A 15,609-nucleotide genomic window follows, 5' to 3' on the forward strand; every position below is an offset into this window, starting at 1 on the left:
AATTTGCATCCTTTCTTTTTCCAAATGATGGAATTTTCTTGCACAACTAAACTGATGAGCCTAAGCAACAAATGCAGGGAAAAAAGTTAACCATCAGAGCAACAGGAGAATTAAAAGCGACTAGATATCTAAAGAGTTAACTGCAAACTTGCACACATAGATATTCGGTTATTCCTTTTGTTTTTCTTTTGACTTAGTTAAATGTTATACAATGATGTCATTTCCATCTGGCCAGGGGTCTGCATCAAAGGCGTGGAAACATGCTGAAAAGCAGATAACTGGGAACTGCATTTTAAAACGTGCAAGGAATTTCAGTGCTCTTTGGGGGTACTAAGTCAAGAAGGGCAACGTTCAGCAGTTTCCTTTAGCCGAGGAAAAGGGAGGGTGTGTCTGAAAAACCTGAAGAGGATTTCTGATCTCTCTTCTTGGAGAAGCATCCTGAGGGCCTCTAAAGCAATCTGAACCAGTAACATCTCATTCAAAGGAGGAACAACACAGGTATTTAGCTACCGTCTCCTCACCCCCACTTTGAAAACGTTTAACCCCACAGTAATCCCAAATGGAAAGTTTAAAGGCATACATCATTTTCTCTTTAAAGGCAAGTTCTGATGAATTCATAGGAGTTAGACCTGAGTTGGTAAGAGCCCTGCGGGACCTCGCGGAGCCCCTGTCCTCCAAGGCATTACCTTATCCTAGGCCCTCAGAACCAGCCTGCTCAAAGCTTGGTTCCCCAGCCGGTTTCTCTCATTAAGGAGTGCACATTCTGCACACGCGCGCGCGCGCAAAACTTCAGCTGCAACTTCGGTTGGCTTTACGGGTCCCATCCCTGCAACAGCCCTTTTCAGCCCGCGGTCAGTACTCACTCTTGCTTTGGCTGACAGCCAACGGGGACTGGGGCTGAACGAGCTGCTGAGCCTGCCTCTTGCTCTTCGAGGCTCCAGTGGAGGGCACCGCTGTCCCCAGGGACAGGACGGTCAGCAGCAGCAGCCGGGGCCCCGGACCCCCGAGCATCTTCAGACGGTGAGGCAACTTGCCACCGAGTTTGGTTCCCTCCGCAACCTGCGGGCGGAGTCCCTTTCAGTGCCGCCAAGAAGGTAAGGGCTGGAGGATGGGGAAAGGGAAGGGTAGAGGTACACAGGGGAAGGAGAGGACGAAAGAAGTTGTGGCTGCAGCTCCCCTCTCCCCCGCTCGCGCCTAGGGCTCTCTCTCCTCCCCTGCAAAGCGCAGCCGGCGCGGGCGGCCGAGCCCCGAGGGCCGGGGTTTATATGGGACTGTCCCTTCCCGCCCCCCGCGAGGCCCTGGGCGCTGGGGAGGAGGGGCCGGCTGGACTCCCCCCACCCTCCTCTCGCCGCCGCCGCCGCCGACCGCGCGCGGATTGGCCCGGGCTCCGGGTGACGTCAGGGGGGCTGTGGGTTCTCCTCGAACAAAAGAGATGCTGATCGCCCGCCAGGATTGGGCAAGAGAACTTTTTTCTGTTTCCTTTGCGGTCATCAAACTTTTGGGGAGCAAGGGGGTGGGGGATTGGGAATCGGCTGGAAAGGGGTTGACTGGGAGGAAAGGGAGGGGCCGGAGTCGTGTGTAGCAAAGGGGTCGCAAGTCCATCCCCCCCCAACCCCGCTTCCTTTTTCTATTTTATTGGGGTTGGCGGCGGGGAGGGGGGGGGGGTGAGGACATTGCGTCTCCTGTGGAAAAAAAATCTCTGCTCACTGGAGTGTAGTTCGAGGGGGAGGGTAAAACCATAAAGTAGGCACCACCTTGCAGCTGTAGGAATGTAGACTTTGCCGTCCCAGGGCGCGGCTGGCTTTCCTTCTGTTCCCTTTCTTTGGTTTACTGGGCACTGAATGGAGACTCACTTTCTTTGCCTTCACAGCTTCCTGTTCAAGACTTCTCCCCTTCTAAACGCTGTGCCTGCCCGGTTCTGAGGACCTTTTTAGCTGGGGGGCAGGAGGGAGAAACGATCCTTTTAATGAGCTTTTACTTAGTACCAGGAGTTCTGCGGGGCGCTTGACGGATCCGGGGGAAATTCAGAGAACGAGGTTTCTTTTGAAAGGACAGAGCAGCAATTTGCTTTTTTCCAAATATGCAAGAAAGTCTTCTTTTCCCGGGGATGGGATGCCTGTTACTACTGAAAGCTGAAAAGTTGGACCGACCTCGGAGAAAGATCGTGGTGTCCTTGCCCATGTTCACCGCGCCTGTTACACAAAGCAGAGATCCTTGAGTCCTTAAAAGCTGAGAAAAGACCATTTCCAGTCTTTCCTTCCTACAGTCCCTTCCTTGATTTTATTTGGCATTTTCGTTTGGTGGACATCGGTCTCATCACAGAATTCCCCTCCCCCAGCCCCGCTGCCAGACTTTTTTTTTTTTTTCCAAATGTTACTTACTCCAAGAATATGGAAAGTTCCCATTTAAGATTTCCCTTTCTTTCCCTCTAAAGGCACAGGGTAGAAAGGGAATCTGGGAAGTCTCTAGCATTTAGCAACTCATCACATCAGTCCTTTTTACAGACAAACACAAGTCCCACGTGCTTTTTCAAGATCTTCAAAAGGAGTCCTCAACTTTCTTCAGTAACTCCTGAGCGATCTAAACTCAAAGCTTTGCCTCCTAGTTAGGTTCCTAGTGCAGACCTCCCGTTTGCTTTGAGAATCTGTGAAAGCTGCTAGCCAAATATGTTTGTTTCTGCGATTACTTTTCTCCAAAAGTTCTGCCTTCAGCCACTGCCATGGAGTAATTTGAACTCTGGTCTATAAAATGCCGAACACATCAAAGACACAAAACTAACATTTGCTTTTATTAACACAGGGAATTAAAGGGGGGGAAAAACACACACAGCAAATATCAGTTTCCTACAAGTAGTGTAAAATAACTTCTTGAGGCATCTTTGTGACCAATTTTGCAAGTTGAAAGAGTGCCACAGATTTCCCCAAATTTAGAGTCCCGTCTGGGTTGGAGGTTTTTTTCTGTTGTTTTTTTCCCCCCTGATTTCTCATCATCACTTGACAAAGCAGTTTTCTTTTTCAAATATAAAAGGGCCCCTTGTAAAATTCTTAGTAAATTTCTGGGAAGCTGGGTGTTCCTTCCAGAGGGACCGGTACCTGGAAATCAGGATGTAAGCAAGATAAACCTGAAGCTAACGCTTTCTTAAAATACGTAGATTCTGTGGAAAGGAAATAAGTGGTTAGAAATGTATTTTGTCAACCAAAACCATGATAGTTTGATATATTTACTGTACTCAAAATACATTAGAATAATATACACAAGAGAGCTTGGAGGAAAAAAGCCCAAGTGACTTACATTTCAGAAGAAACTGATATTACAATCCATTGAAATATGATTTGCTTAAGGATACGGTATATTTCTAATGTCTCATAAGCAAAAATATAACAATATACTGACTGAATTTTATAGAAATGCTTCAGAGTTCACCCTTTTACTTGAAAGTGGCTCTTCTTTTTTCTTAAACTTTGGAGACAGAAACATTTTCTTAGATAGCAAGGCTTGTCACAGTATTCTTTCATTATCAAAGTCCCTTGTAATTGTGTAAGTCTTTATCTCTAACTGGAGAGATAATTAAATCTCTCCACTCTGACCCTGTTCAAACTAGGCATGCCTCGTGTCCAAGATTCCCTTGCACTCCCTTAAGAAATCTGAAGACTATCTTGACAGGATGGGTTCTTCAGCAAATGGTATACTCCTGTTTGTAGGATATATCATTGGATTTCTTTTTCTCATCTCAATTTGGAGAAGGAAATGTGACAAAAGATACAGAAAGTAGATTCCGTAGGTGCCTGGGGCTGGGGCTGGGCATGGGAATTAGCTGTCAATGGGCACAGGGAATCTTACTGGGGTGATGAAAATACACGTGCTAAAACTAGATCGTCACGGTGGCTGCTCAGCTTGGTAAAGTTACTGAAAATCACCGAGTTGTGCACTTAAAATGGGTGAATTTTATGGTATGTAAATTACACTCCAAAAAAGTTTTCAAAACATTGATGGAAGCGTAGGGTTTCTTTATTCTTTTTTTACTTGTACCATCTTCTGATTTTGTTTCAGTGACATGCACTCAAGTGGCTGCAGCATATGCAGGGTGCCCTCATTTCTTCATTTTTCTAAGAGGAAGTTTGCCTTTAAAACAGTAGTGGATTCTTTCTTCTACACCAGTAACCGCTTACGAAACCTACTGTTTGTGTGACGCCACGCATGTGGTAGAGACAGAACAAATCTTCATTTATGACTGTGCCTTGTTTCTTCTTGGACTTGCCATCGAGATAGAATTTTCTCAGAACTTAGGTAAACTTAAACGTTCAGTAACAAAAAGGAGCACATATATTTGTGAGTTTGGGGGTGTTATTTGGATGTTTTGTTATTGGAGAAGGTTAATGAGGCGCATGTGCAATTATGGAAATCTGAAGTGAATTGACTTCATTTGTTGAAATTATGGTTAAGCACAAAACACATTTATCAGAGCCAGTCATTTAGATTGAAATCAAAACAACATAAGAGATAAGTTTTAAAAGCCAGTTTTGTTTCTAAGAATGGCTTTTCTTTAAGAGGAGTACACACATGAGAGACAATACCTGTCCTAGTCAAATCCCTTGCCTATTGAAAAAAAAAATCTTATTCCTGATACAAAGTAACTTCTTGACCCCAAGGGTTACATTTAAATGAAGGTGGGCTGTTTTTCCTGAAAACCTTTGGCTTTTATCCTGTTCTTAATCTCTTTCAGTTCTGTTAGAGGGGAGGCCATTGATTAGGTGACCTTTGGAACTTTCTGCCTTAAGAGCCTGCAGTGTCTTTTTACTATTTCATGGTCTTCTGTGGGTAGGTTGAATGGAGATAAATTACAGTAGTTTTGTTTCTTATCTTGATTTTATTTGGGGGGCATGAAATCCTTCCTATCTTCCCTTGAAAACAGCCGAGCTTGCAAAACTGCTACTCATTAAGCACAGGTGCGAGAAGGAAAAATAAACTGCCCCATGGACAGCCCTCATGGGTGGAATGTCTGAACAGTTGTCTAGAATTGACAGGGCCTTGCAACCAGGGGGAAAAAATACTTGATAAGGGCTTTAAATTATGCCTTGAAAGCTAGCCAGTTTTCACTTAATCAGCATTTCATTTATAGTTTAAGTTACTTTATTATTTAATCAGCACTTTTAAAAGCCTTAATCGGTGTCCTTTGTTTTTTAACAGAAGTGCTCTTTTTTCTCATTAGAGTGATGTAACTCCCAAAAGGCTTTGCAAAGGAATCTTATTCATCCAGCAAAGTGGAACAAACTACTGGGTAGCTGGCCACTCACCCAGAACTGTATTATAGAACATTTCAGCTTTCCAAGATAGGTAGTCGTTTCTTAGAAATTTTTTATTTCTGTGTGCTGTTTCTCCTTTTTCCAATCTGGCTTTATTTTATGTAGGTGGATTTAAAAGTTTATTTTGAAAGGCTGAAAAATTTTTTTTAAAACGTAGAAGATTTTTGGGATTTAAATTATTTTCTATCTTTTTACATTCACATACTTTAAGCATCTTATATGCAGCTAACTTTGAAGGTTGCATCAGGTGCTTAAAAACAACCATAAACATTATCTCTTAAATAAACTTTTATACCAACAATAGACTACTGTGGTATAGATGAGCAATAGACACTCTTTCTGTTGATTAATTAGTTATTAAAAACTAAGGACATATTCAACTGAATTATAGCAATAAAAGCATAATTACAACTATCCCTAAATTTATGCCAAACCATTTTCTTGATAAATTTGATATAGTCTCTCATTAGCTGTGAAAATTTTACTGAGATGGAATGGATATTTCAAATCATTACAATGTTAAACATGAAAAATTAAGGCATGCATAAGCACCTGAACAAGGTCATAAAGGTTTCAGTACCTGCGGAGAAATACATCTAAACAGCTAGATTTTATTAAGCACTTTCTCTGAGCCAGACCCGGTACCAAGTACTTTATATTCAGTTTTTCATTCAACCATCAACCACCCTGTGAGGTAAGTACTATTATCCTCTCACTCTTACAGATGAGGCTACAAGGCTTAGAAAAATAGCTAGAATGAAGCTTTCTGAATCACCAGCCTTGTAGAAATTGTAGTATCACTTAATGATCTCCTTGTGGAATAAAAATATGAGCAAAGCAATTGGCTAAAGGATTTTGTGAATGACTTTTTCAACATGAGACTAATGGATTCAGAAGATGTCACATAGAACTCTGCTAACTGACATGTTACCAGTTTTCCCCAGTTGTATCCAGGGCCATTCTTTTGCGAAACAATGTCCTTCAAACAACCTGTTTTGTTTTGGTACTTTGATTGCTACCACTGACCCTCTACTAGACCACAAGCTTGATGGGGCAGAGTCTCTGTCTTGACACTTTTGAATGAAAGGAAAGAAGGACAGATGATAAACACTCAAATTTACAGTTAATGATTATTTATCCAGCCAGTCATACCACTAAGCGCTCTGCATATGTTATTTTAGTTTATCCTCAAAGCAACTGCCAGAAATAAATATCCATAGCCCCATTTTACTCTTTGAGACTCAGAAAGCTTAAAGATGGTCCTTAAGCTTTTTCAATGAAAGAGGGACAAAGCTGGAACTTAAAGTCTAGACACAAAATTCATGTTCTTTACCAAGACATTCAAGGCTTCCCCCAAAGATTTTGCCCCATTTAAGTTATAAGAAATCTGAACAAATTCTCTGGCGGTTACTATTTTCTTCCCCCAGATCATGCTGTGTCCTTCACGGCCTTGCTCTGCATCCGGGGCTGACCCCTGGACTGTTTGGCAGACTCTTCTCCCTGCTGCAGGGGAAGAGGACAAAGCGGTCAGGGTGTTTCTTCTGAAGCCTGGTTTTAGGGCCACAGTTCTGGTGGCAGCTGCCTCTGTGTGAAACGTGCATGCTCAGTGGGAGCCATATTGCCCCCAAGAGGAGGAAAATTGGTTGTTGGTGGGAGCGGGGGAGTGGGGAGTAAAAAAAAAAAAAAAAGCCTACCAACCCTACCTGATAAAATCTTATTCCTTAGTTGTTAATTTATCTCATCAGGTAGAATTTAAATTAGATTAGTTTTTCTTGGGGGTGGGAATAATAACTAAAAAGAAATGGGGGGGAATACGGTCCTGGACCAACAGCTCTTGCCAGGCTGTTCTCTGAAGCTCCAGTTCTGAAGCTCCAGTTCTGAAAAACTCCAGAACCGAGTTTTTCAACATAGGTACACAATATATCAAATTCAAAAGTATTTTCCTTTACTCATGAAAATCTTTGTCCTTTAATTGTCTCTTCTGTTTAAAATTTGGTTTTTAATTAGAGACTAATGAGAATTGTTTAAAGTTACAACTTAGAGAACTGATTTGAAAATTTTGGTAAATTGTGATTCTGTTTGTTCCCAAATTATAGTAGACAATTTAAAAAATTTTAAAACATAGATATATTGTTTTCTTCCAATTTTTTAAAGCAGCTTCATTGAGGTATAGTTGACATATAATAAACTGCACAAACTTAAAGTATGCAATTTGATACATGTTGATATATATATGTGTATATATATATATATATATATATATATATATATATATATACATATATATATATATATATATATACACTCAAGAAATGATCACCACTATTAAGAAAGTGAACAATTGCCCCCCAAAGTTTCTTTGCACCCTTTGGCAATCCCTCCCTCCTGATTTGCCTATCCCCAGGCAACCACTCATCTGTTTTCTGTCACTATGGATTAGTTTGCATTTTCTACAGCTTTATATAATTGGAACCACACAGTATATACTCATTTGTACTGACTTTCACTCAGAATAATTATTTTAAGATTCACCTACACTGTTGCTAGTATCAATAGTTCATTCTTTTTATTACTGAGTAGTATTCCATTGGCTATACCACAATACGTTTATCCATTCATCTGCTGAATGAGTAGTTTCCAGTTTTTGGTGACTAGAAACAAAGCTACAATAAAAATTGTGTACAAGTCTTTGTATGGACATATACTTTCTTTTCTCTTGGGTAAATGTCTAGGAATGGAATAATTGGATCATAAAATAGTAGGTATATTTTTTAACATTTTTAAGAAAATGCAGAACGGTTTTCCTAAAAAGTTGTACCATTTTACTTCCCCACCAGCAATGTATGAGGAGTCCAGTTACTTAACATCCTGTCAACACTTAGTTTGATCAGTGTTTTTAATTTTAGCCATACTGCTAGGTGTATAGTGACTTCTCTTTGTGGTTTTCAGTTGCCTTTACTTAGTGACTAGTGATGTTAAACATCTTTTCATGTGCATTTTGCTGTTTGTGTATCTCCTTTTGTGAAGTGGCTGTTAAGTCTTTTCCTTGTTTTTTAGTTGGCTGTTTGTTTTATATAGAGTTTTTTGAAAATGCTATATATTCTATTGATAGATACAAGTTGTTTATCAGATACTTGCTTTGAAAATATTTCTCCCAGTGTGTAGCTTGTCTTTTTTCCCCAATGGTGTCTTTTTTTGAAGTACAAAGTTTTCTATTTTGATTAAGTACAGTTTATCAAATTTTTCTTACCTCATTTGTTTTGTGTCTCTCAAAGATCACCGTCCCTTGTTGCCTGATATCCAGTGTCTTGAAGACCATGGTTTTATATACTTTTTCCAGAGGTTTCTCCCCCTCTCTCTCTCTCTTTCTCTCTCTCTCTCCCCCTCTCTTTGGTTGTTTCAAGTGAGATAGTAAGTTTGCTCCCTATTACTCTGTCTTAGCTGGAAGCAAGAATCCCTTTCAGTTTTCAGAGGTTTTAAATATACTAACCAACAATTCGAAAAAATCCTATCCTCTGACCCCTTACTTCAAATACAACTTGGAATTTCTGTATACATTTTAGACAGCCGGTTTTATGTCTCTTATTTTGTGCCCAATAAAAGTATTACTTTTGACAGTTTTGTGTTACATAACTTTTTGACTGTTGTTGTAATATTTCCTTTTAGCTTATTATATCCTTTTCTACCTGTCTGCTCTTTGAGAACACATTTTATTTCTCTTGGAACATGATGTCAAAGAATGAAGCTGGAGGAAAGTTTAAGCTTGAATCCTCAAGGGAAAAAAGACACCACAGGAAACAAATGCTAGAACCACAGCTTCTCCAGGTGTTGAACTAAATGGTTATTAAGTTAATTGGTAGATAATTATGGGAGCTATTATCATTTTACATAAGTAGTACCTAACTAAGGTGATATAAATTGTGTTCTGTGTGAAGTTGTTACTGATGATGAGGGCTATCCCCACATGCAAGTGAGAAAACCAACAGAAAGATGATGGTTATTAGTGACGATAGTAATGATTATAGGTCTCTGATTATTTTGACCCAATCTGATATTTTCTCCTCCTCATTTTGATTACACTTATATTCTTTTCCACAGCGACTGGCATATTATTATAGCCCACTGAAAGAAATTTACACTGATTCTTTTCTCCCCAATAGCACTATATACTCTTTGATAGTAAGCACCGAATTTAGCCCTAGAATGAAGACTTTTTTTTTCTATCCTTTGAAGTTCTTTAAGGAGTATGGTGGAGGCTGCTGGTTGTCCACCAAGATCCATGCTTTTCTTCCACAGTTAGTCCCAGTGTGCATAACTAGACCACATTTTACAGGCCCCCTTGCTGTTAGGCATCGCAGTGGAAACAGTTCTCACCAGTGGAATGTGAGAAGTGATGTCTCCCTACTCTGGGTCTGGGACTTAATTCATTCAGCATGCCTGCTCCAGATTTTTTTTATTCCTTCCCACCAGCTGAAATGCAGACATGGAAAGCACCCAGCTTTTACCAAAAAAATGATAAAAATGTCTTAGAAAAAGCCCGGGTCCTGAATCATCATGAAGAACAGAGCTTCTCCACTGACCTAGACCTTTGACCCTGGGACTGTTGCATGAGAAAGAAATACACTCCTGGACTTCCCTGGTGGCGCAGTGGTTAAGAATCTGCCTGTCAGTGCAGGGGACACGGGTTCGAGCCCTGGTCTGGGAAGATCCCACATGCCATGGAGCAACTAAGCCCGTGTGCCACAACTACTGAGCCTGTGTGCCACAACTACTGAAGCCCGTGAGCCTAGAGCCCGTGCTCCGCAACAAGAGAAGCCACCACAATGAGAAGCCTGTGCACTGCAAGGAAGAGTAGCCCCTGCTTGCGACAACTAGAGAAAGCCCGCGCACAGCAACGAGAAAGCCCGCACAGAGCAATGAAGACCCAATGCAGCCAAAAATGAATAAATTAATTAATTTAAAAAAAGAAAGAAATGAACTCCTTTATTCTTTAAGCCCCTGAGCTATTGATCACCTTTGTGACAGCAAGCCTGTCTGTCACATTAACCAATATACAGGACCTGTCACTGTCTTCCTTAGATGCCCAGTTGTTGAACTACTCTGTTCCTGGTGACTGCATGGGTTTTGTTTATCAGTTTTGCCCTGCTATTTGTAAGTCTGCTTCCATTTTTATTTCTTTTCCTGGCCCTCCATATACACACACAGAATTCAGCTTCTATGCTAAACTCTCCTGATATTTACCATTTATTTAGAAATAATAAATTCAGGTTATCTATCAGATATTTTGAGCATCTGTTAAGAGCTCTGTTATGGGTGGAATTGTGTCCCCCCCGACCAAATTCATATGTTGAAGTCCTAACCCCAGGTTCCTCAGAATGTGCCCTTATTTGAAGATAGAACCTCTACAGAGGCAACCAAGTTAAAACAAGATCATTAGGGTGGGCCGTAATCCAATATGACTGGGGTCTTTGTAAAAAGGTGAAAATTAAGACAGACATGCACAGGAGAATGCCATGTGGAAATAAAGGCAGTGATCAGGGTGATGTATGTACAATCCAAGGAATGCCAACGATTGCCATCAACCTTCCAGAAGCTAGAGGAGGGGCATGGAACAGATCCTTCCCTCACAGCCATCAGAAGGAACCAACCCTGCTGACACCTTTATCTCAGACTTCTATCCTCCAGAACTGTGAGATGATGCATATCTGTTGTTTAAGCCACTCAGTTAGTTGTGCTTTGCTACTGCAGCCCTAGCACACTAATGCATGCAGCTAGAGTATTAATGCTAAGAAGAGTGTAGCAATGAATTCAGATTAATATATGGAGCCCTAGAGCCATAACATAACATGACCAAAGGCAAACTCCTAGTCAGCTGAAGGGCTGAGATGGTTGACTCTTCGGTCCATGCTCTTTCCTGCAGACGTTTCTGCGCCAAACATTGCATGTAGGAAACAAAGACAGGTAAGACAGAGGTCTCACTCTTAAAGAATGTAAAATTGGGCTTCCCTGGTGGCGCAGTGGTTAGGAATCCGCCTGCCAATGCAGGGGACACGGGTTCGTGCCCCGGGCCGGGAAGATCCCACATGCCGCGCAGCGGCTAGGCCCGTGAGCCACAACTACTGAGCCTGCGCGTCTGGAGCCTGTGCTCCGCAACGGGAGAGGCCGCGACAGTGAGAGGCCCGCGCACCGCGATGAAGAGTGGCCCCCGCTTGCCACAACTGGAGAAAGCCCTCGCACAGAAACGAAGACCCAACACAGCCAAAAATAAATAAATAAATAAGTAAATTTATAAAAAATATATATATATTAAAAAAAAAAAAAAAAAAAAGAATGTAAAATTTAGTAGCAAATTGGCAAAGATGGAACGATTTGATTTACATACTATTGGCAAGTGTGTTCATTGCAAAAAGGTATACATGTGCACGGATTTTAGAAATGTAAATTGATGCATTGTTTTCAAAGGGCATTTTGGTAACACTCAAAATGCACATTACTAAAACAAGGAAAACAAAGCACATGCATTTCCTCTACACTCTCCTGAAACCACACTAATATGATAGTTCAGAGATAACAACAGTAAAAACCCACAAGAATAAAGAGAATAAGAAAGAAGACAGAAGATAAGAAATATCAACAAAACTTTGGAAGAAGGAAAGCAGACAGAGAAGTAATAACTGAGGTCACAGAAGAAGCCAATAAGAAGCAAGTTGATTCACATTCTAGAAACCTTAAAAAGCACAACAAACAGACAACCGACCAAACAAAAAAAGCACAACAGTGGGAGGTACCAGGTACCTCTGACGGTGGGAAAGAAAAGTGGGGCTGAGAAGTGTTTGAAAGTCTCTATATAAGAAGGAACCAGACACCATCTTTAATTCCTCCCCTGTTCTACCCAGCCAAGGACTGGTCCACCCCTCCCTCACTTTGTCCAGGTAGGAGCCAGGAATTTTACTGTCTGGATAGATGGAACTAGGCAAATCCTAAATATATTGTAGGAAGGTGTAGAGGTGAAGCACAGCTGAAAACAGGAGGACTGAGTGAAAGTCTACATGTTTAATCTCCATGTGGCAGATTGGAGAATTTCCTTCTGGATTTAGTCTCTTTGGAGAGAATGATCTGTAGTGTAATGAAATAGCTGGATCCCAAACCCAAGCACCTACACTGATGCCACTAAGTCAATAAGCTTCACCAGGTGCACAGAATTTCCAATCAGACCTTGAGATCGGTGCCTCAACTCCAGATATGAATGGACAGCCCACAATCATCGAGCAGTTGAGGAAAGCCTCTGTCTTGAAGAAAGATCAAAATGGACTTATAGAAAACAAAACAGAAAGATTTGAATAAGAGACAATACAAAGAATAGAAGAAAACGAAAAACTAAAGCAAATTAAATCTGGCAAATCAGAAACTATATAGAGAAAAGAAGATACCACAAGGATAAAACAAGAGTAGTCATCTATATGTGTGTGGGTATTCAGAGAGCAAGAAGTAACTCTCAGAAATAAAAAAAAAAAAAGAAGATTACAGGAAGAAATTCTGAATATTGATGTTATTAAAAATTATGGTAGAGGGGCTTCCCTGGTGGAGCAGTTGTTAAGAATCCGCCTGCCAATGCAGGGGACACAGGTTTGATCCCTGGTCTGGGAAGATCCCACATGCCGTGGAGCAGCTAAGCCCATGCACCGCAACTACTGAGCCCACATGCCACAGCTACTGAAGTGTGTGAGCCTAGAGCTCCATTTCTAGATCAGAAATCAGAAAGGAGGACTAGCAGTTATTTCCAGAATGTGCTAATGATCTAATGTCCATCTATTAAAAATGTACAGTTATACCTCAGATATATTACATTAAATAAAATTAAATGGACACTAGAAACAAAATGTGCATGCCTTTCAATGCATCAATTCTAAATTCCTCTATTTTTTAAGATAACCCTAACCCAGAGTTCAGCAAACCTAGGACCCAAATCTAGCCTACATTTTGTTTTGGGGTAGGCTGTGAGAAAGAACTGTTTTTAGATTTTTTTTTTTTAATTGTTGAAACAAGTCAAAAGTATAATATTTTATGATAAGAGAAAATTACATGAAATTCAACTTTCAGCGTTCATAAATGAAATTATTTTGTAATACCTCCATACCCATATTTTCACATATTGTCTATGGCTGCTTCCACTTTCGGCAGAGTTATGTGGTGACAGAGACAATATGGATCACAAAACTGAAAATATTTACTGTTTGTTCCTTTGGGGAAAGGTTTGCTGAACGCCTGGTATAGGGGTTTCAATTTCCATTGAAACTGTAGCCTGCTTGTTTCAGCTGTTTGGTTTTATCTTTCCCGAACTAAAGTATAAGCCTCCTAAGGGCAGGGATCATCCTTACATTTCTTTTGTATTCACCTTCCAAGCATGGAACGCTGCATGGAGCACGTGACAGATGCTCAAACAATACCTGTTGGGAGGTTAGATGATGAAGTACCCACAAGCCAGAGGTGACAATTCCTGGGGTAAGTCAGTTCTCACGGCCACATAGAAGGGTTTGTTCAACCAGGGATTTTAGACCCTCAATCTGTTTTGATTTGTGAAGCTGTATTCTTTTTTGCCATTCTCCCAAATGACTTGTCCATTTTCATGATTCGTTTTTATGCTTTCTATTGGTTCAATATTGGACTTTTGCCTAAGCAGCAAACTTCAAAAAAAGCTCTCCTGTCAGAATTGCTGATATGAAAGAAGACCTTAAGGGTCAAATGACCACTTAGTGCATTAAGCAATATGAGAGAAAATGTGGACACTATTTCGCGTTCACGACAAAAATGAGGATGCAGTGGAAAGTGAGATGGGAGAGCTTACTGCACTGTTCAAAAATCAAGTTACAAGCTGTCATTACCATTACAACAAAAAAGAACTCTTAGAAGGACAATTATTATACACAATTTATAGATTCTTGCTTTAACTATTTTCATTTTTAGCTACACAGGAATATGATTAAGAATGTGTAGTACTGCAGTCTAGTCAACTTTCCTTGTTATTCTAAGAAAAATATGATTTTGTATTGAAAATTAACCCAACATTTTGTAACATCTCAGTGTATAATTACTGTCAAATGCTAAATATGTATAATCTGGTATAGGAAGCACTGATACAAATTAGGTTATTTATTACTTTTATTCTTGATTTGCCTTATAATTGCAGGAAAAGTATTTATTTTTATAACTTAATCATCCTCTTTTATAAAAACTGGATAAAATTCTATCTGCCTATGTCATTAGCATATTGCAAAGATGCATAAGTGGTCTACAGCGTGGCATTTATGACTTTTGGTTTCATGATATTTATCAATTAGCATTTTTATGTAATTACACTCTGGTTATATATTTGTGTGACCCTGATATCTCTTTGTGCCTCAGTTTTCTTATTTGCAAAACAGAAATGTTGAATTAGATTATTCCTTGGGTGAAAACTTTTATGATTATAAAATAGCTCTTGCCAATTTACACTTTTTAAATGTCACTTTAAAATATCTGAATATAAAATAATAATGACAAAATTACACCTGCTAAGTATTCATGCACGTATTTTGCTTATGTCAGAATATTAGAATATACATTTTGGCATGGAATACTATATATCCTCAACTTGCTTTTGCTTCTAAGTAAAAGAAAAGACAAAGAGCTAAAGTTTTACATCTTGCAAGAATAAAAATACTGTTTCTCCTCTCTGTTTAAGTAATCCAAGGATCTTTGTTACTCTACTTCATGATGTCCCACATTTGGAATCCCTGGAGGTGGGAAGTACAGCTCATAAAGTAGCCATCTCTTCCCTGCCTGAGTTCTAAACAAATGACTGATGGGGGCAAAGATGAAGGAAGTGATTCAGTATGAGAGTCAGGTAAGTCTGCTAACTGTGCCCAGAATTAGGGAGTCTCATTTGCCTGTTGTAGGTCCCGTTGGACTGGAGTGACCCACACAGGGCATGTGACAGCCCCAGCAAGGTCAACTGCATGGAAGAGCAGAGAAGCAATGAAGATTTCAATGGCCAGGCTCCATGCCTAGGGGAGCAAAAAGGAACGCAGGCTTGTCTGGTTCTTCTTACCAAATTTACAAATTCAGTAAGTCACTTCATTTCTCCAGAGGAGAGACAAAATGAGAAAAATGTCAAAGAGAGTTACCAAGACTGTGCTTGTGGAAAATCATTAGGTACAGAGTAAAGATGTCCCCTTTCTTAATCTACAGTCATAATCATTACTAGCTATATTCTCTAGACATAAACCTTTGTGAAATTTTTTAGATCTTAGAAAATGCCAAGATATGG

General features: G+C 40.2%; 1 protein-coding gene across 1 annotated transcript in view; it reads right to left on the minus strand.

The window, feature by feature from the left end:
• The window catches only part of FN1 (fibronectin 1), a 67,182-nt gene extending 65,928 nt beyond the window's left edge, over positions 1 to 1,254 (minus strand). Inside the window, exon 1 of the mRNA XM_082464720.1 lies at positions 864 to 1,254. Coding sequence (XP_082320846.1) covers positions 864 to 1,011 — 148 coding nt within the window. The 5' untranslated portion in view covers positions 1,012 to 1,254. The remainder of the gene's footprint in view (positions 1 to 863) is intronic.
• Positions 1,255 to 15,609: the final 14,355 nt, after the last annotated feature.

The sequence above is a fragment of the Balaenoptera physalus genome, assembly GCF_965194825.1.
Source record: "Balaenoptera physalus genome assembly, chromosome: 6".
In the NCBI taxonomy this organism is placed as follows: domain Eukaryota; kingdom Metazoa; phylum Chordata; class Mammalia; order Artiodactyla; family Balaenopteridae; genus Balaenoptera; species Balaenoptera physalus.